The sequence below is a fragment of the Pseudorca crassidens genome, chromosome 4 (genome assembly GCF_039906515.1).
Source record: "Pseudorca crassidens isolate mPseCra1 chromosome 4, mPseCra1.hap1, whole genome shotgun sequence".
Lineage (NCBI taxonomy): Eukaryota > Metazoa > Chordata > Mammalia > Artiodactyla > Delphinidae > Pseudorca > Pseudorca crassidens.
This window is the reverse complement of record NC_090299.1, coordinates 108,617,715-108,639,290: the sequence shown is the minus strand read 5'-3', so window position 1 is coordinate 108,639,290 and position 21,576 is coordinate 108,617,715. Positions and strand designations below refer to the sequence as shown.

General features: G+C 42.3%; 1 protein-coding gene across 2 annotated transcripts in view; it reads left to right on the top strand.

The window, feature by feature from the left end:
• Positions 1-21,576, top strand: part of SCARB2 (scavenger receptor class B member 2) — a 100,312-nt gene that overhangs the window by 57,272 nt on the left and 21,464 nt on the right. For both annotated transcript variants that reach the window (XM_067736310.1, XM_067736309.1), the window contains exons 3-5: positions 13,900-14,047; positions 14,856-15,044; positions 20,955-21,046. In XM_067736310.1, coding sequence (XP_067592411.1) covers positions 14,862-15,044; positions 20,955-21,046 — 275 coding nt within the window. In that variant the 5' untranslated portion in view covers positions 13,900-14,047; positions 14,856-14,861. The remainder of the gene's footprint in view (positions 1-13,899; positions 14,048-14,855; positions 15,045-20,954; positions 21,047-21,576) is intronic.

The following is a 21,576-nucleotide window of genomic DNA, read 5'->3' as shown; positions in this document are numbered from 1 at the left end:
TGCAAGTTCCTCCTAAGTCCTAAGAGGGCTTTTGTTCCTTTAAGGTCAGAAATCTGAAAAGATATTTTATCAAGCTGGCTTTCTTTAACTGCGTATGCAAAAACCAGTTTTAGAATGGCAAAAAGAGCCCCTTCTCAGCCATTTTTAGGGTGAGATTTCCTTAGTTCTCACTTAAGTACTTGCGAGTATAAATTCTGTACATCCCTAAACCTGGCTGGGTTTTAGTTGTTAGTTGGAGGTTGGCTTTCTGATACCCCTCATTTCTCTGTTTGAGAAACTGTTTCCTATTTTAAAGTTGAATTTGTCAGGAATAAAATTTACTAATGAAATTGTGTGATGGGCAATGTGCTGCTTGTGAGCTTAACCCCTCTAGGTGTTACCCTAGAGTCACTTCTGCTCTTCTACGTGTCTCTTCTAAAACAACCATTGGTGCTGGGATCAGTGAGTGGCCAACTCTCATACATGGTCCCCAGACAAGCACGTTTTAAACTAATGAGTGGATTTCCTTATGGGACTCTGCTTCGATCACTCCCATAAATGTCTTAGTTGCCTGAGAAAGCCATAACTGACTGGGAGGACCCTTGTCCCTCTTCCTCTGAGCAAAGCTTTCATGTGATATCTTCACTTTTATCCCGACAGAGTCTGTTAAGGTAGCCAAATTGAGGAAGGATGTCAGGTCAGCTTCCTACTTAATCACCTAGTCCAAGCCTCCTTAGGGTCTTTCAGCTGAGCAAACTCGTCCCAGTGTTTATCACCTGAGGGTAACCTCAGGGTCTTTCAGTTGAGCAAATATAGGCACCTCTTCTGGAACCTAAGTTCAAGGATAACCTACCCCTCATAGTGAGGAGTTTAACAACCTCTGAATAAACTCAGGATCTTCAGCTAAGAGTGGGAGATCCGGTACCAAGAGAGACTCACTTAAATTTGTCTGGACTCGTTGAGGAGGCAGACTGGCACAAGGGGCCCTGCTGGTGTCAAGGCTCTGGATCCTTGTAGAATTCAGGCGAAGGAGAGAAGTCTGCTCTGGGTTTTCATGGCTGCCAAAACTGCTGACAAAAAAAAAGGCACAACATAAGAGCTGTGAGTTGAGTTTAGTCTTACTGAGGCCTATAGCCCAGGAGACAGCCTTTCAGATAGCTCTGAGAAACTGTCCCAAAGAGGTAAGGGAGGGGCCAGGATATATGTGAACTCTTTTGCTGGAAAGAAACACATAGTTGAACATCAGAAAGTTACTGCTAATCACAAAGAATAGACATTTCAAGTTAATGATTTAAGTTGTTTTCTATGTATGGGAAGATGCAAGAATCTAGGGTCATTGAAATATTTCCTTAGATATGAACCTTGACTATCTAGGGGCTGATATCCAAAGCACAGAATGCTTCCTGTTTTTCTCCATCCTGAATTCCCCTCAGGCTCACTGTCGGTGGGCTACTGCAGTGGCTGATGGCTTGATCTTTGTGGAACTGTAATTGCAGGCAACATTTTTGTTTCTTTACATGAGCCACATATGTAATTTAAAATTTTCTAGGAGTCACATTAAAAAAAAAGTAAAAAGAAACAGGAGAAATTAATTTGAATATTTCATTTACCTCCAAACTACTTAAAATAGTATCATTTAAACATGTAATCAATATTCAGAATTATTAACAAGGCACTTTGCATTCTTTTTTTCATAGGAAGTCTTTGAAATCCATGTGTATTTTACATTATAGCACATTGAATTTAGGACTAACCACTGTTCAAGTGTGTAATAGCCTCGTGTGGCTAGTGGCTACCATAGTGGACAGCACGGTTCTAACCAAACTCCAATTAATTTTACAGCCCTAGACACCCTACCCTGTCAGTAAGCATGCCGTTCCCTCAGTCAAGAAGGAACTCCACCACCTCTCTCTGTTCTCCCCTAGATTTTCCCTGACTTTGAATGCACTCTGCCTGGTATGTGATAAAGTGAAAGGAAAGAACCAAATCCTTTCATCTCTGCATATCCAGTGTCCAGTGAATATCTATAGAATAAGTGAATGAAACATCCTCAGCCGTGGTTTAAATCCACAGGACACAAGTGGCTCAGCTGGAACCCCAGGACTGAGTCAGGGAAACCCAGGACCCAAGGACAGGTTCAGGAAAGGGGAATAGGGTCCTGAAAATGAGTGACTTTGTTTAGGAACGGCCACTCACATGTGCATTACAAACTGCTAAGTGTTCCTAATAGGGTTGAGTGGGCTGTGAACTGGGATTTGTAGGAAAACCTGGCTTTTTAGGGAGACCTACAGCCCCTCTAATGGGTCTTCTGTAATCATTTGGTGGATCTGATCTCTGTCACTTATGACTTAATTATGCTATTGTTTAGCTACATGGGAAAGACAGAACATTCCAGTAGCTCTGCCCCAGTATTTGACAGTCCCACGGGTTCCGTCCAGACTGAGTCAGCTGTGTGTGTGCAAAGAAGGCGAGGGCATGCGGCCCCCCATTGGTCAGTGTGGACTGGCCTGGGGTGGGAGTCTCTGAGATGGGGAGGCCACGCTGGGCAGTGCAGGGCCTGATTGATTGGACACACAATTTACAGTGGCACATTCCCCATGACTTTCACGTATTCATGAGTTCAGAATATTAGTGTTTTTGGAAAAAGATGGTGGAAGTTCCACACATAGATAAAAAGCCAGTCAGTCTGGTTTAAGGAATGTAGTGTGTTATTTACATTTTTATTAAGCTGTGGATGGAGCAGCCCTGGAACAGGTCTGTTGACACAAAGCTAATTTGCCTCACGATCCTGTTGCTTAGTGACCTACTTGCCTAAAACTGTGTATCCAATGGCTTCTGCAACCTTTTTGAGATTTTTCATTTTGTCCGGTTTCTTTTTCTATTTTGCCTACTATTTAGCATTTCAAGAATTTTTTTAAAAATTAATGTGTCCAAGGGCTCTATCAACTAACTTTCATGTTTCTAACTTGTATTTGCTGAATTTACAATATCCCATTAAACATCTTCTCCTTGACTTTCTTAGTTTTGCTGTTTGGATTGTTAATTTCTTTTATAAGGTCTTATTACTGCTTTGATAGTAAGGAAAAAGATGTGAGGGGGGAAGATGGCGGAAGAGTAAGACGCGGAGATCACGTTCCTCCCCACAGATACACCAGAAATACATCTACGCATGGAACAACTCCTACAGAGCATCTACTGAACGCTGGCAGAAGACCTCAGACCTCCCAAAAGGCAAGAAACCCCCCACGTACCTGGGTAGGGCAAAAGAAAAAACTAAACAGAGACAAAAGGATAGGGACGGGTCCTGCACCAGCGGGAGAGAGCTGTGAAGGAGGAAAAGTGTCCACACACTAGGAAGCCCCTTCGCGGGTGGAGGCTTCGGGAGGCGGAGTGGGGGAGCTTGGGAGCCGCGGAGGAGAGCACAGCAACAGGGGTGCGGAGGACAAAGCGGATAGATTCCAGCGCAGAGGATCGGGCCGACCGGAACTCGCCAGCCGAGAGGCTTGTCTGCTCGCCCGCCGGGGCGGGCGGGACTGGGAGCTGAGGCTCCGGCTTTTGTCGGAGCGCCGGGAGAGGACTGAGGTTGGCGGCGTGAACACAGCCTGCAGGGCGTTAGTGCACCGCGGCTGGCCGGGAGAGAGTTCGGGGAGAAGTCTGGAACTGCCGAAGAGGCAAGAGACTTTTACGTCCCTCTTTGTTTCCTGGTGCACGAGGAGAGGGGATTAAGAACGCTGCTTGAGAGAGCTCCAGGGACGGGCGCGAGCCGCGGCTAAAAGTGCGGAGCCCAGAGACAGACATGAGACGCTAGGGCCGCTGCTGCCGCCACCGGGAGGCCTGTGTGCGAACACAGGTCACTAGCCACACGCCCTTCCGGGGAGCCTGTGCAGCCCGCCACTGCCAGGGTCCCGGGATCCAGGGACAACTCCCCCGGGAGAACGCACAGGCGCGCCTCAGGCTGCAACTTCTCACCGGCCTCTGCCGCCGCAGGCCCGCCCCACACTCCGTGCCCCTCCCTACCCCCGGGCCTGAGTGACCCAGAGCCTCCGAATCAGCGGCTCCTTTAACCCCGTCCTGTCTGAGCAAAGAACAGACGCCCTCCGGCGACCTACACGCACAGGCGGGGCCAAATCCAAAGCTGAGCCCCTGGGAGCTGTGAGAACAAAGAAGAGAAAGGGAAATCTCTCCCAGCAGCCTCAGAAGCAGCGGATTAAAGCTCCACAATCAACTTGATATACCCTGCATCTGTGGAATACCTGAATAGACAACGAATCATCCCAAATTAAGGAGCCCTGTGGATGAAAGGCTCTTGGTGCTGCAGCCAGGAGTCAGTGCTGTGCCTCTGAGGTGGGAGAGCCAACTTCAGGACACTGATCCACAAGAGACCTCCCAGCTGCACATAATATCAAACAGCAAAAATTTCCGAGAGATCTCCATCTCAACGCCAGCACCCAGCTTCACTCAACGACCAGCAAGCTACAGTGCTGGACATCCTATGCCAAACAACTAGCAAGACAGGAACACAACCCCACCCATTAGCAGAGAGGCGGCCCAAAATCATAATAAGTCTACAGACACCCCAAAACACACCACCAGACGTGGACCTGCCCACCAGAAAGACAAGATCTAGCCTCATCCACCAGAACACAGGCACTAGTACCCTCCACCAGGAAGCCTACACAACCCACTGAACCAACCTTAGCCACTGGGGACAGACACAAAAAACAACAGGAACTACGAACCTTCAGCCTGCAAAAAAGGAGACCCCAAACACAGTAAGATAAGCAAAATGAGAAGACAGAAAAACACACCGCAGATGAAGGAGCAAGATAAAAACCCATCAGACCTAACAAATGAAGAGGAAATAGGCAGTCTACCTGAAAAAGAATTCAAAATAATGATAGTAAGGTTGATCCGAAATCTTGGAGCTAGAATGGACAGTAGAATGGACAAAATGCAAGAATCAGTTAACAAGGACCTAGAAGAACTAAAGATGAAACAAGCAACGATGAACAACACAATAAATGAAATTAAAAGTACTCTAGATGGGATCAATAGCAGAATAACTGAGGCAGAAGAACGGATAAGTGACCTGGAAGATAAAATAGTGGAAATAACTACTGCAGAGCAGAATAAAGAAAAAAGAATGAAAAGAACTGAGGACAGTCTCAGAGACCTCTGGGACAACATTAAACGTACCAACATTCGAATTATAGGGGTTCCAGAAGAAGAAGAGAAAAAGAAAGGGACTGAGAAAATATTTGAAGAGATTATAGTTGAAAACTTCCCTAATATGGGAAAGGAAATAGTTAATCAAGTCCAGGAAGCACAGAGAGTCCCATACAGGATAAATCCAAGGAGAAATACGCCAAGACACATATTAATCAAACTGTCAAAAATTAAATACAAAGAAAACATATTAAAAGCAGCAAGGGAAAAACAACAAATAACACACAAGGGAATCCCCATAAGGTTAACAGCTGATCTTTCAGCAGAAACTCTGCAAGCCAGAAGGGAGTGGCAGGACATATTGAAAGTGTTGAAGGAGAAAAACCTGCAACCAAGATTACTCTACCCAGCAAGGATCTCATTCAGATTTGATGGAGAAATTAAAACCTTTAGAGACAAGCAAAAGCTGAGAGAGTTCAGCACCACCAAACCACCTTTACAACAAATGCTAAAGGAACTTCTCTAGGCAAGAAACACAAAAGAAGGAAAAGACCTACAATAACAAACCCAAAACAATTAAGAAAATGGGAATGGGAACACACATATCGATAATTACCTTAAATGTAAATGGACTAAATGCTCCCACCAAAAGACACAGATTGGCTGAATGGATACAAAAACAAGACCCATATATTTGCTGTCTACAAGAGACCCGTATGCTAACACATATATATGGAATTTAAGAAAAAAAAAATGTCATGAAAAACCTAGGGGTGAAACAGGAATAAAGACACAGACTTACTAGAGAATGGACTTGAGGCTATGGGGAGGGGGAAGGGTAAACGGTGACAAAGCAATAAAGAGGCATGGACATGTATACACTACCAAACGTAAGGTAGATAGCTAGTGGGAAGCAGCCGCATAGCACAGGGAGATCAGCTCGATGCTGTGTGACCGCCTGGAGGGGTGGGATAGGGAGGGTGGGAGGGAGGGTGACGCAAGCGGGAAGAGATATGGGAACATATGTATATATATAACTGATTCATTTTGTTGTGAAGCTGAAACTAACATACCATTGTAAAGCAATTATGCTCCAATAAAGATGTTTAAAAAAAAAAAAAAAGATGTGAGGGACAAATATTTCCTAAGTGTTTTTTAATTATTATTCACTGACCATTAAGTAATACTGGATTCCAAAGTAATCAACATGTACAATATCATATATAGCATTACCTTTAAAAGAGTAAAATATATTTTATATTATAAAAGTAATATATATAAGCAGCAAAGATAAAGTTGAAAGTACAGGAAAGTAAAATAAAAAAACTACTGCTACCCTCCATGGTTTCACTGTCTCAAAGATAACCAGTGCTAATGGATAGATTCTCAGTCATTTTCACATGGTTGTGTCTTACTTTTACATGGTTATACTGTCTATAATTATGCATGTTCATGTACATACGTGTATATTCTCACTTAATATTACATCAGAGGTATTTTCCCATGTATGTGTTAGTCATTATACAAATATATTTTCGTGATGATAATATTCAAGAGATAGAGGAAATATATTACTATACTTAACCACTCCCTTCTTCTTGGATATGTCTATCAGTTCTCGTTCCATCCTTTGGTTACCACATGGATTGAATGTTCTCCTCATGTTTGCCAACCGATTGTGTTTCCACATTCTTAGTTCTTGTCCTTTGCCAGTTTGCCTGTCTGGGTTCCAGTGTGTTCATGCCACTCCATAAGCTTTTTATATAATAACGATGTTAACCCTGTGTCACAATTGTGGCAACTGTTTCTCTATTGTTTGCATTTTTTTTTTTTTTTTTGCCGTACTCAGGCCTCTCGCTGTTGTGGGCTCTCCCGTTGTGGAGCACAGGCTCTGGACGCACAGGCTCGATGGCATGGCTCACGGGCCTAGCTGCTCCGCGGCATGTGGTATCTTCCCAGACCGGGGCACGAACCCGTGTCCCCTGCAACGGCAGGCGGACTCTCAACCACTGCGCCACCAGGGAAGCCCTTGTTTGCATTTTTAATTTTAAACTTTATATGTAACCAAATCTGTAATGAACTTTTCTATCATTTCTGAGTTTAAAAAGTCCCACTTCCTTCAAAGGTTTGATATTCAAGTCTATTTTCTTGTAGTTCTCTTTTTTTCACATTTAATTTCTTATGGATCTAATTGTCTCCTTACAATTTAGCCAAGATAGGAACTTAGTTTAAAGTTTCAAATGCTGTACTCTTATTCCTTTGGTCCTTTACTCAACTCTGAGCCAAGCTATATATATATATATATATATATATATATATATATATATATATATATATATATATATATATATATATATATTAAATACCAAAGAGATGGTAAAAAAAAATTTAAATGCCATGGTTTTTGTTTCCATTATTGTAAGAGGATGCTTATCTCTTTTTCTAAACCTGACTCACTCTACTCTGATAGGACCGTTTTTCTCAAAATAGAAACAGAAATAGCTTTAGATAAATCAGTTTTTTAAAAAATCAAAAGTGAGAAAAATAGAAAAAGATCTGCTTCTTATCCTATACAAAAAGGTGGCGACCAGGTGGGTTTTAAATGCATGTGGAGTCCTGGGTGAGCCAGCAGGGTCAGGGTAACACTTGGAGGACAGGGAACCATTTCCATCTTCAGCAGTGAAGCTGTTTCTTATACATGGCCAACAAACATGGGCCACCGCCCACCCCCTACCCAGTGCTTTTTCTCCGAGTCCTGTTCTGGACTCTGGGTTTTCAGTCTTTCTCCTAGTTGACAAGGCAGTGGTGATAGAAAGTTCAGCAGCCCGCTGTTCAGACTTCGCCTTTGGCCGGCTTTCCTGCTCTGCCCTCTCTTCTGGGTCGTCCCATCCACTCTGACTGCACTTCACTTCCCTGCCATGCCCCGAGCTGCAGGCTGCTGTTTTTTTTTTTTTTTTAACATACACAAAGTTGGAAGAAGCTTTTTATTTATCTATTTTTGGCTGTGTTGGGTCTTCATTGCTGCGCGCGGGCCCTCTCTAGCTGCGGGGAGCGGGGGCTACTCTTCACTGTGGTGTGCGGGCCTCTCACTGCGGCGGCCTCCCCTGCTGCAGAGCACAGGCTCAGTAGTTGTGGCGCATGGGCTCAGCAGTTGTGGCTCATGGGCTGCAGAGCGCAAGCCCAGGAGCTGTGGCACACGGGCCTACCTGCTCCGCGGCATGTGGGATCGTCCCAGACCAGGGCTCGAACCCGTGTCCCCTGCATTGGCAGGCAGACTCCTAACCGCTGCGCCACCAGGGAAGTCCTGGCTGCTTTTTCTAAACCGCCTCTGCAGTGCATCATCCTCTGCCCCACCACAGTTTTCTCACCCTCCACTTAGGAAACACATCCTGTGCTGTCGTGCGATGCTGCCTGCCTTGCTCTCCCTCTGCCTCTGTCTGGGAGCCTCTCCACCCTCCCACTCCCGGGAAGCCTACTCCTTCTGGAACCAAGTGTGCTCCTGCCCAGTGTTCCCTCAGGACACCCATTCCAGTTGCCCACCCCCCCTGCCCCCGACCTAGCACCTTGGGGTCAGCTTCAGAGCTCTTTCTACATGTGAGGTAGCCCTTTAAACGGCAGCCTGCTCTGCTCTGCTGAGGGCAGGACCCAGGTCTTAACATCTCTCCATCTCAAGAACTTAGCATAAGCCCCCTCCTACATGATATTAGTAGCTAATGTTTCCTAAAGCACTTAGTATGTGCCAGGTAGTGTTCTAACTGGATGACAAGCTTATGTGGCTTTAATTCTCACAACAACCCTACAAGGAAGGGATGCTGTTATTTCCATTTTACAGATGAGGAAACTGAGGCACAGAAGTTAGTAATGGATGAAGCCAGGATTGAATGCAAGCCTGACAATGAGATCTCAACCCAGACTCTACCCAGTGTGTTCAGTCACTTCTTATAGGAATCCTCAACAGGGAGCATTGGGTGAATGGAGAACAGAAATGACTTGGGACATTGGGTTATATGGTGGTATTGAATGTATCTAATTTATCCAACACCTCTGAGGAATTAGATATTGCAGAGATGTTAGTTTTCCAATTGATTAAAATTATTCCTTTTGGTTTCCTCATCTCAGGCGTATTTTTTGCCTTCTGTGATGGTGAGATTTTGCCTAAACATTCAGTAGGTTAAAAATTCTTTTTTGTTTTAAAAGGTAAGAACTTCTTTTAAAAAAAGGTTTTAAATGAAATATCTGTAAAATCAATTATGTATTTTCCTGCTAGATTAAACAGTTCATGGGGCATAATCAACCTTTTCTTAGTGACTAGGGCTATCATTGTGATTAACAAATAGTAAACTGTATTCTGCGCCTGTGATGTCCTGGGGCGTTTGACATCAATCAGTAGGATTAATTAGTATCTACTAAGTACCAGGGACTATACCAGGCACTTTCAAGTATGGTTCCTTAATTAATTGTCTAGGCCTGCGATTTTGCTTTGCCTTTTTGTTTTTTTAATTTTGTTTCTATTTCTGGAGACTTCTTTGGTCTTCTCCGATACAGTAAAGCACTAATCCATCACTTCTTGCTCTCAGTCTGCTGTTCACCAGGACAGCGCCCTGCCTCTAGCTGACTATGGTTGATCAGCTATCGGGAGATTTGGGTAACGAGACTTGTTGCTCTTGTTACTAAACTCCCTCTCCTTTTGCTGTGACCTCCCTAGGGTCACCAGCGTGACAGGAGTGCTTGGAAGGGGAAGCCTTTTGGGTTTCCTCTGACTGTCACATGTTGTTTTGAGACGGAGGTCCCTTGCCATCCCTCCCCTTGGTTTTCATGGCCTCTGCAGAGCTGGAGGCCACTCCTGACAGCCCTGTGACACTGTCTCCCTTCAGTTAGATGGCTCAGCAAAGGCTGTGTGTCGGCCATGCCCGAGGACGGCTGGTGACTGAGGGAAGTCTCCTGGTTAGCTCTGAGTGACCTGACATGAACCCTTTGTGCCTGCCAAGGGAATGAAATGTTTTTGTGGTTCGGGAACCCTTGGCTTTGACTTTTTGAAGTTTATTGAGAAACCAAGTCAAGTTACGAGGCAGAAAGCGATTGGAACATCCATGTGCAATTTCCCTTTAAAACATCAGGTTCTTACAGGGTAAGCAGTAAAGAAAACATTTTAAAAGTCATCTTCAAAGTCAGTAAACATACACAGACATAAACGAAGCAGGCTCTAGACTTGGAATTACTCAGGCCTCTAGGTGTATGACCTAAGGCTCAGTGAAAACAACAAAAAGTCTTGGGAAGGTCATCGATTTTCGTCACCAGTTAGAAAACTTGGCAGTGTTGGTCCCTGGCTTCTCAATCTGTGTTGAATCCCAGCTCTTGACTGCCGGGCCCAGCTTTCTGTGAGTGCAAGGAAACTGGCGTTCACCCTGGGGTCGCTTTTTCTACTTCTAGTTCCCTGGTGGTCAGCAGGGCCAAGCTGGGATCCTGGGCCCCGATTATACACAGCTTCTCCTGGAGAAGTCTGTCCTTTCCCCTTCCCTGGAGGGCGGCTCTGGGACCAGAGGGGGGGAGGGGCCCTCTCTGCAGGCACCTGCCTTGGCTCAGACCGGGATCTGCCTTTGAAATTTCTTCTTTTCCTCCAGCTTCTAACAAATCCCTTTGCATTCACTTAGGTGTAGACTCAAGGAAGACCTTGGACATGAAGTCAGGCTACCAAGAGTCTAAACCCGGGTCTGACACTTCTTGGTTAGTCCTGGGAAAGTTACGTTAGCTGAATCTCTGTTTCCTCATGGGTTATGATTTCTCTATGAGAGGGTTTTTGGTTGCAAGCAAGAGAAACCTCTAATTTAAGTAAAAAGAGCGTGTATGGGAAGGCTATAAAGTGGGTTACAGCTCCCAAGGAAACGTGTAAAGAAGAAAGGGGCAGGGGCCGGGGAAGCTTTGTAGACCCAAGTCCCAGGAGCCCATGGGTCATCTGTGCGTCCTGGGAGAAAACATCTGTCTACTGTGTTTTCCATCCTGAGGCTCTGTGCTCAGGATTCCGGGGCCAAGGAGAAGGAATTGGGTACCACACCACTGCCCAGTGCAGGAGAGGAAAGAAAATGAGGGCTCTGACCAGCAGAAAGGGGAGTGAGTATCTAACAACCAAACGTCCAGTGCAAACACCCCGAACTGCAAACTGCACAAGGCTTTTAACAAGTATTTGTACGTATTCCTCGCAAACTGGAAGAGCGTGGACTTTTCTTCTCTCATACTTATTTAGATTTGGCAATTGCTAGAGGCACTCATCGGTTTCATCCTACAGACAGTTAGTAAGCACCTACTAGGAGAGACCATCTGATTCAGAGGAGAGAGTACTAGGCAAGAATTAGAAGACTTGAGCTTAGGTTCTGACTCTTCCACTGCCCTGAGTCCCCATCTGTAAAAGTTGGACGAAAATACTTGCTCCGTGTGTGCCACAGGCTTGTTAGAAAGATTAAATGATATCAAATGGCGTAGTGTGGTCAAACCCTTGGAAGAGCTGTACAAGTCTCAGATATTTATATTACTGTGTGTAGCTTGGTGCTAAGTACTAGAGAAGAACGAAGACTCATCTGCTTTTACGTATAGGTATGCATTTGTTTATTGTTTGCTTGTCTATTTTTATTTTAAAATCTAGAAAAGATTTGAGGCATACAAGTTTCTTAAGCTTACTTGCAATCTACCTGAGGCTTCAAGCTAATTTCTTCACAATCTAAATGACGTCACTAAGCATTTTATAACTGAGTGCCAGGCTCCATGGGTGTTAAGGGATGAGAAACCCCACGTGTGGCTGTGGTTGGGAAAGGCCTCCGGAGGAGGTGGTAGCCCCACTGCCTAATGCCTTCGTACCTTTGTCTAAATTAGCTCTGTTCAATCGAAATATAATGTGAAACACATATGTCATTCCAGGTTTTTCTAGTAGCCACATTAAAAAAAAATAAAAAGAAACAGATGTAATTAGTTTTAATAATATATTTTTAGTTTACTCATTCCGTCTAAAATAGTATCATTTCTGAATGGATAAAGAAGATATGGTACACACACACACACACACACACACACACACACACACACAATGGAATACTACTCAGCCATAAAAAAGAACAACATTTTGTCATTTACAGCAGTGTGGATGGACTTGGAGAGCATTATGCTAAGTGAGATTAGTCAGAGAAAGACAAATACTGTATGGTATCACTCATCTGTGGAATCTAAAAACTACAACAAACTAGTGAATATAACAAGAAAGATTCACGGATATAGAGAAAAAACTAGTGGTTACCAGCAGGGAGAGGGAAGGGGGGAGGGGTCGGAGAGTAAGAGGTACAAACTATTAGGTATAAAATAAGCTATAGGGATGTATTGTACAACACGGGGAATATAGCCAATATTTTATAATAACTATAAGTGGAGTATAACCTTTAAAAATTGTGAATCACTGTATTGTACTGTACACCTATAACTTATATAATATTGTAGAGCAACTGTGCTTCAATTTAAAAAATAAATAGTATCATTTCAACATGTAATCAATATAAAAAAGTTGAGATATTTTACATTCTTTTTTTTTTTTTTTGGTACTGGTTTTGAAATCTGCTATGTATTTTACCCTTACAACACATCTCAGTTCCAATTAGCTACAGTTCAAGGGTTCAGGAGACACAGGGCTACCAGGTGAGACAACACAGCCCTTGATGAGACAGGAAGAAGAACAGGTAAGCGGCAGAGAAGGAATAGACATGGCAATTTAGTGACCATCTACTATGGACCAGGCAGACTCAGGACTGGCGTGAGGCATTTGATTGTCAAAACATCAGTCCTGTTTTTATATAAAATTTTGATATTTTGTTCATCATGAATTTTTAGCATTAATTTTGATCTTTTAAAATTGCATTAAAGTATTATTTGTTTTGACTACTGAGTGTTTGGGCACCTCTTACATTTTGTACCCAAGGCAGGTGCATCACTTCCCTCACCCTAGTCTCAGGCCTGGCACCAGACACCTCCTACCAACTTTGCTAATACCTCATCTGGGGGCACTCACAGACACCAAGCTGAAATGGATATCAAAGCCAGGAGTGAACTCCTCTAATTTACTAAACCTTAGGCACTCATTTTGTTCAATGGATTTTTAATTGAATTCAACTTAGAAATAAAAAGACATTGGTAAACACATTGAAATTGAATTTATGAACTGAAAAATTTGAAAATATTTTGGGACCAAACTATAACCCAGGAGAGAGTTCACTGGCTTTGATTCCCTAGTTAAGGTGACCCTTGACCATTGCATTTCCCAAATTATGAGGGGAAAGAAAGAAAACAACACTTTTTTTTTTTTTTTTTTTTTTTTTGCCGTACGCGGGCCTCTCACTGTTGTGGCCTCTCCCGTTGCGGAGCACAGGCTCCGGACGTGCAAGCTCAGCGGCCGTGGCTCACGGGCCCAGCCGCTCCGCGGCATGTGGGATCTTCCTGGACCGGGGCATGAACCCGTGTCCCCTGCAATGGCAGGCGGACTCTCAACCACTGCTCCACCAGGGAAGCCCAAAACAACACTTTTTTCCTCTCTCCGGGGCGTCATTTCCTTTTCACATTATAGCTTAAATCTCCAGGGTTTAGGGGGTCAGTATCTGCAGTCTCCCTCAATATGGGTTGTACTGGGAATGTTATATTGAAAATAACTTTGATGCTGAAAGAAAGGAAAAGTGTTACTTAGTAAAGTGTTGCCTATTTTCAAACGAAATCCTCTTCTTCTAGGGAACTCAGAAACAAAGAAGATATTCAATTTGGAGATAACGGAACAACAATATCTGCCGTGAGCAACAAGGCCTATGTTTTTGAACGAGATAAATCTGTTGGAGACCCTAAAGTTGACTTACTTAGAACATTAAATATTCCTGCACTGGTAAGTAGGCATTTTAAATCTCATTATTGTGGATTTTAGAAGAAAGGAAAAAGCTAAGTTAAGGCCATTATGGTTTTACCTTTAGGAGCTATTAAGTTATATGTGTGTGTGTGTGTGTGTGTGTGTGTATACATATATATTTAAAAATATATATATATATGTGTGTGTGTGTATGTATATATTTATATTTTCCCCCTTCTTTAAAGTTCGTTTCAGACTTTTTTTGAGGTTTTTCAAATGTGGCCTTTTCAAATGGTGACAGAATGTAAGTTTTAGGATTTTTTTCACAGTTTCTTCCTGTGTGTTCATATGAGGCCCAGGAGACTTCTTCTATCCCCTCTGAGGTTCCCACTCCAACTCCTGGGTGACCGCTACATATGCAGCTGGACACTTATGGTGGACCCAGGACCTGGAAAGTATTAGATCCCAGGTCTGGCCCTGCCCAGCTGGCTAGTGGGGCAGAGTTTATGGGGACCCAGCCTCTAACCCGGATCGGGAGGAAGATGGTGCCACCTTGTGGCTAAAGATGCCAATATATTGCAAGAGTTTTTCCCCTTCTGTGGTGTTGGGAGAACTCTGAGAGTTGCGAGTGAGGATGCTAAAATGACAGTTACAAAATGTAATACTGAGAAAGGACAATAAGTGAAGAGTCTTATTCTTCACACTCAGCCAGAGAGGAGCTCTTTGGTTAACCTCTCAGCTGTTTGATCTCAACGTTTTACGTTTACGTTTGCAGCCCCTTTTGCTGAAGGGGCAGTAGGAGAGTGGGGTGGGGACACTGCTCTCTGAATGTGCCTGTGTTCCTCAGACCGCCATGGAATGGGCCAAGCTACCCTTTCTCCACGAGCTCATCAAGGCCCTGTTGAAGGCGTATCAGCAGAAGCTCTTTGTGACCCACACGGTGGATGAATTGCTCTGGGGCTACAAAGATGAGATCTTATCCCTCATCAACATTTTAAAACCTGACATCTCTCCCTATTTTGGCCTGTTCTATGGGGTAAGTCCATTTTTCTTTTCACAGATTCTTTGTTCAGCTGAGGAGGAGGGCATTCCAAGACAGATTTTATCTTCACTTCGGGTTTCTTCTAGGAGAAGACCAAAGTTGCTTGGAATTCTAGATCTCTTGTAGAGTATGGGAAAAATAAGAAAGTGCTTTAGTAGGGGGAAAAAAAATTTTTTTTTTTTTTTTTTTTTTGTGGTACGCGGGCCTCTCTCTCACTGCTGTGGCCTCTCCCATTGCGGAGCACAGGCTCCGGACACGCAGGCCCAGCGGCCATGGCTCACGGGCCCAGCCGCTTCGCGGCATGTGGGATCTTCCCAGACCGGGGCACAAACTTGTGTCCCCTGCATTGGCAGGTGGACTCTCAACCACTGCGCCACCAGGGAAGCCCATCCCACAATTTTAACATGCTACCAGTGCTGACTTTGAATGAGTGTCACTATGAAAAATATATAGAGTGTGCTGTGCCATTAATCGGGTGCAGTCTTTCAAAGTGTCATAAATTTCAGTGACCAATGCCGAGTCTTGTTTTGATGACTTGGAGACTAAACCCATGGATCAGTCTGACAGAGGCAAATAAGAAACTAAATAGGGATGTGATAGTCCATTAAGAGTGGGAGCTACTTATTAGGTTTTTAGACATTTGTGAAAGAGGCTGGATAATTTGAAACTCTGTGTGTCCCTCGTCTATGATTTCTTTTGTTTATAAGTGGAATTTTGTATCATTTTTGGCAGATTTTATTTACTTTGGCTTGAACCCCAAAATATCAGTATTCACGTAATTATTATTCAAAGCGTATGTTATTGCTGCCTGAGCTTCCAATGAATTAAAATGAAAAGCAATTAAAAATCTATCCCCCCCCCAAAAAAAACAAAAAAAAAAACTTGAGTAAAATGGATAGCTGGAAGGTTGGTAAATGACAAACTTAAACTCAGGAAGAGAGGTAGGTTCAGGACAGGATATGGAATTATGATGAATTTCCCCATCTTTAAATTTGTGGTTATTCTCTGGGTCTAACTACTGGAGAACCTCACCCTCATCATGTAATCTCTTAGCATTTCAGTTGCTTAGTGGTAATAATACTGCCCCTCTACCTTCAGGGATATATAAAACTTAAAAACTGTTCAAACGAAATGGTAAACAACTTTTAAATATTATCTTTGCAAGAGGAGGGTGGTCCTAGGAATAGGGTCCCACCACCCCTAAATCCTTCACTCTGGGCAAGCAGATCCAACAGATGTTCCCTAGAAGCTTCCGTCTCACAGGAGCCAGCTTCCACAGGACCAGAGGAAGCACCGATTTCTTGTTAAGCTGTGACTAGACTCCCTCCTAGAAATAATTTCCAGGAAACTTCCTGCAGAAAGATACCAAGGTTTCCTTAAGCACCCTTTGGTCCCAGTGGCTACCATCCATCTGCCAAGTAGATCCTGTTCCTAATATCTCAGTATTTCTCTGATAACTTTCATTGTATAGCTTGTTTTTTGTTTTTACACTGACCTCATCAAACTTACATAACTAATATCCTTAAATACCTGTTAAAAATGTACCTCACATTTACAGACAGATTTAAAAATTGGCCCTTTTGCTTTCCCGTGGCAAGGATGTGTGGTTTTACTTTGTAGTTTTTCCCTCTCTGCCTCTCCTTGCAAGCACCACTGTAGCTCTACAAGGCCCTGTTAGTGAAAAGCCCTGGCATTGCTCAGTTAGATTAGTACCTGGTGTAGATTTCCCACATGCAGGAAAAGAGCGTGAGACTTAGACTCAGGGGGCCTGGATTTGCATTCTGACTTTCTCGCTTAATAGCTATGGGACTTTCCTGAACCTCAGCTTCATCATTTATAACTTGAGGCTAAAGGTATCTACACTTCAAAGTCTGCTTAGAATGGCCAAATGAGAGGCCACAAAAGTGCTTTGCAAACTATAAGTTGCAACACATTTTAGGAACCATTATTCTTTTTCCCCTTCCATGACCGGCTCAAAATAAAGACCCTGAATTAATATGAATGACTGCTATATGTTTCCATTTGGGAGCCAAATAAACTGTCTCTAGTGTTGTTGGTAAAAAGGCAAAGGTGTTTTTTGTTCAGTTTTTCATCTGCTCTGGCCAATCCTGACTCTGTCTCCAGCAGCACAGAGGTCCCTACTTGGGCCGTCATTCATTCAAGACCGGGACAGACCACGGGCTTCTGCACCTCACTGGCACCTCCTGCTCTGTACCCATCTGAGCTCGGCCTCAAATCTTTCCTTAATCTCAGTGGCGTCTGCCACATTCCCCTCTGATCCCCTAGGGCTGTGTGCCCGTTCCACCTGCTCCAATACACGTTTTGATGAAAAAAGAAAACCTTAGTTAAGGCCGTTGAACACTTTTCCTTCAAAGACTTTAATGATGAAACAGCCAAACAATTAATGGTGCGGGACAGGGTGTGTGAGTGAGAAGGTTGAGGTAATACAGACAGAGTGTTGGCACAGAGCTCCTGAGAACAAGGGACCTGGCTGGATATCAGGTGCTCTTATTTGCGTACTGGAAAGCCAATCAGCAAATCTTTACCCGTTGATTTTAGGGTACCTCTGTTTTCCTTGGCATAAGAGAGTTCAAGCACCTCCCAGTGAGTGTGGGTTCTTGGATGTCTAAAGCGATGGTGGCTGGGGAGTATCCTTGAGAGGTCAGCCAGTCCAGCCAGTTGTACTGGGAGGATAGATTATGCATGTATTACGCTGGTGGTATGAATGTTGTCTTATTCTCAGAACATTTCTCAACCTCCTGCAGTGATATGTTCCTTGTATTCAACCCACAACCCTACTGCAATAACACAAAACCTATTTATTCCTGCTTGTTCTCAAATAACAAAAGTTCTAGCAAGTAACAGGGAAGCATTGACATTCAGTGTCTGACTCTTGGGCCAGTAACAGCTGGGGAGAACTCTCGGACATACTCTGAAATATTTAAATGCTTAACCACTTAGCTTAACCCACATCTGAGTTCACTGGAGAACTTCAAGAAGTAACACAAGCATTTTTAAAATTTGGTGGTTCAGCATTTTTTTATGTGAATTTGCTTCTAAACTGTATGTTCATATTGTTGCCCTTAAAGAGGAGTCCTTTCTCATATCTTAAACTCATGTAAAATTTCACATGTGGAACACAACATGACTATTATGTATGTGGACCATGTTGATATATTGACATAGTTGGTGAAGTAGTGTTAAGTGACAAAAAGAAGAACCCAAGTAGGCAAAAAAATTGAAAAAAGAATTCACAAAAAGTATGAATTTTTTTTATGGAAAATGACTGAATGAAAAAAAGAGTGTGAATACAGAAATGCGAAAAGAGATAAGAAACCCCTTTTTTGTTGACCCAATAAGCAAAGTTTAACAAAAGGCGTTTGGGGAATGTAAACTGATTTATCTTGCTGTTTCCACTGGGTGACCTTGAGCAACTTGATACTATGTTTCAAAAGTTTAAAAAACGTTCATGTTGGGCTTCCCTGGTGGCGCAGTGGTTGAGAGTCCGCCTGCCGATGCGGCGGACGCGGGTTCGTGCCCCGGTCCGGGAGGATCCCACATGCCGCGGAGCAGCTGGGTCAGTGAGCCATGGCCGCTGGGCCTGCGCGTCCGGAGCCTGTGCTCCGCAGCGGGAGAGGCCGCAGCAGTGAGAGGCCCGCGTACCGCAAAAAAAAAAAAAAAAAAAAAAAAGTTCATGTTTTTTTATCTGGCAATTTCACTTTTAGTGGTCTATTTAGAAAATAAAAGCACGGAAAAAGTTTTTAGCCATAAAGATATTCATACATTATTTATAGTAGCAAAACAATTCAAAACTAAATATTCATAATAAGAAAATGTTTAAATTATTTCCACATAATATTATGGGGTCATTAAGTTGTACCTAGGAAGAACTTTCGATAATACAGGAAATATATTATACACATAAGTAAAGAAATTGTATATATGTATACACAATTGTATATATGTATAAAAATTGTGTATAGCAGATACTATATGTGTATGTTATATATAATATATCTTAGTTCTATAAACAAATTTTGTGTAGAAAAAAGACTGAAAAGAAGCAGACCAAAATACTAAAAAATAAATACATGTATGTTGTTTCTTGAAGTCCTCCATTTAACTCAGATGTGGTCTAAACTAAGTGGTTAAGCATTTAAATGTTTCAGAGTAACCCATGCTATTTCCCAGAAATCAAAGCTCCATCCCAGATGAAGAACTTGTAAGAATGTACCGTGTGTCTGTCTGTGCCATTAAGAAGTGTAACTTGGAAAGAATATACAGCTCAAGAAAACTTTAATTGAAAAATGGAATTATATTAATACCACTTTTTTTCTATTCAAGTGTAATTGGGTCCTGGCCCTAGATTTATGCTTTTTTATTTTTTAATTGAGATATAATTCTCTTAACATAAAATTCACCATTTAAAAGTGTACACTTCAGTGTTTTTTAGTATATTCACAAGGGTGTGCAACCACCAGCACTTTACAATTCCAGAGCATTTTAATCAGCCCCTCCCCGCCCCCCCCCCCAAAAACACAACTTGTTAGCAGTCATTTCCATTCCCCCTCCCACCAGCTCCTGGTAGCCACGAATCTACTTTCTATCTCTATGGATTTGCCTATTCTGGACATCCCTATAAATGGAATGAAATTCATCTGAAATCATATAATATATGATCTTTTGTGTCTGGCTTCTTTTATTTAATATAATGTTTAGAAGATTCATCCATGTTGTAGCAGGTATCAGCACTTCATTCCTTTTTTACGGCTGAGTAATATTCCATTGTATGGATATACCACACTTTGTTTATCCATTCTTCAGTTGATGAATATTTGGTTTATTTCTGCTTTCTGGCTACTATGAATAATGCTGCAAATGGACATTTGTGTACAAGTTTTTGTATGACCATTGGATATAAACCTTGGAGCGGAATTCTCTTGAGTATATCCATAGGAGTAGAATTTTGGAGTCATCTGGCAACATTATGTTTAACTTTTTGAGGAACAGCCAAATTGTATTCCACAGCAACTGCAACATTTTACATTCCTACCAGCAATGCAGGAAGGCTCTAGTTTCTCCACATCTTCACTAACAATTGTTCTTTTCCTTTTTTTTTTAATTGCCATCCTCATGGGTATGAAGTTGTATCTCATTGTGGTTTTGATTTGCATTTTTCTAATAACTGACAATATTGAGCATCTTTTCATGTACTTATTGGCTATTTATATATTTTCTTTGGAGAAATGTCTCTTCAAATCCTTTGTCCATTATTTAATTGGGCTCATACTTTTTAAAACCATAAAGTAATAATATGGTTAATTTGGGATTTAGCAAAATAGTTCCTCTATTCCCTAGTTGTGGTTCAGTCTCATGAGGCAATTAGGCCCAACTAGGGCAGTTTCAATTAGGCCCAACTAGGGCAGTTTCAGTTAGGCCCAACTAGGGCAGTTTCATACAGATTAAATGTGTTAGTTACTGTATCAGTTAGGGTTGTCTAGAAAGACACAATCAATGGAGATCTATATATCTGTTCAGGAATTTATATTAAGGAATTGTCTTATGCACTTGTGGGTCCTGGCAAGTGGCAAGTCTGAAATCCATAGGACAGGCCAGCAGGCTGGAAGCCCAGGCAGGAGTTCTATGTTTCAGTCTTAAGAAGAGAACTCCTTTTTCTCCAGGAAACCTCAGACTTTGCTTTTAAACGCTTCAACTGATTGAATGAGCCCACCCACATTATCAACAGTAATCTCCTTTACTGAAACCGAACTGATCACATCTACAAAACACAGCAACATCTAGAGTATTGTTTGACCAAACAACTGGCCACCGTAGCCTAACCAAGTAAACACATGAAATGAACCATCACAGTTACTATAAATGACCATATTCACTTATTTTCAGAAAAATGGGACTAATGATGGAGACTATGTTTTTCTAACTGGAGAAGACAATTACCTTAACTTTTCCAAGATTGTGGAATGGAATGGAAAAACGTAAGTCTAATGATTTATTGGTGTAATTATTTTTTCAATTTTCATTTAATTGAACGTCCACTTTTGCTTTATTTCAAAGAAGTTCAGCACTATCATTTTTTGGATGAAAAACCTATAAATTAAAAAAATCTATAATTATGTAAAATATCCTATAATATAAATAATATAGTGTAAATGTGTAAAATTATTATCTTGTAAATCAAGATTGGGAATCACAAGCCAATGAAAAGTTTTGCTCTTCCGCTTAGTCATTGAATGATATGTAGCTGCAGCGCAAATACTTCTCAAATCACTGCTTGTTTTGGGGGAAGGAGAGAGGTTCTTTTTTTTAATTTAATTTAGTGATTCTGCATTGTTTGTGTATTTTTTTTAAGATGAAATACATTTGAGTTCAGCATTATAGCATTTCAAAATATTTTTAATGTTTATAATTTATAAACAAACTACCTCCAAATAGGGACTGAGGCAGCTTGCAATAAAGCCACACGTAAAGCAGAATGACTTTTTTAAGTCATAGAAATTAGGAATCT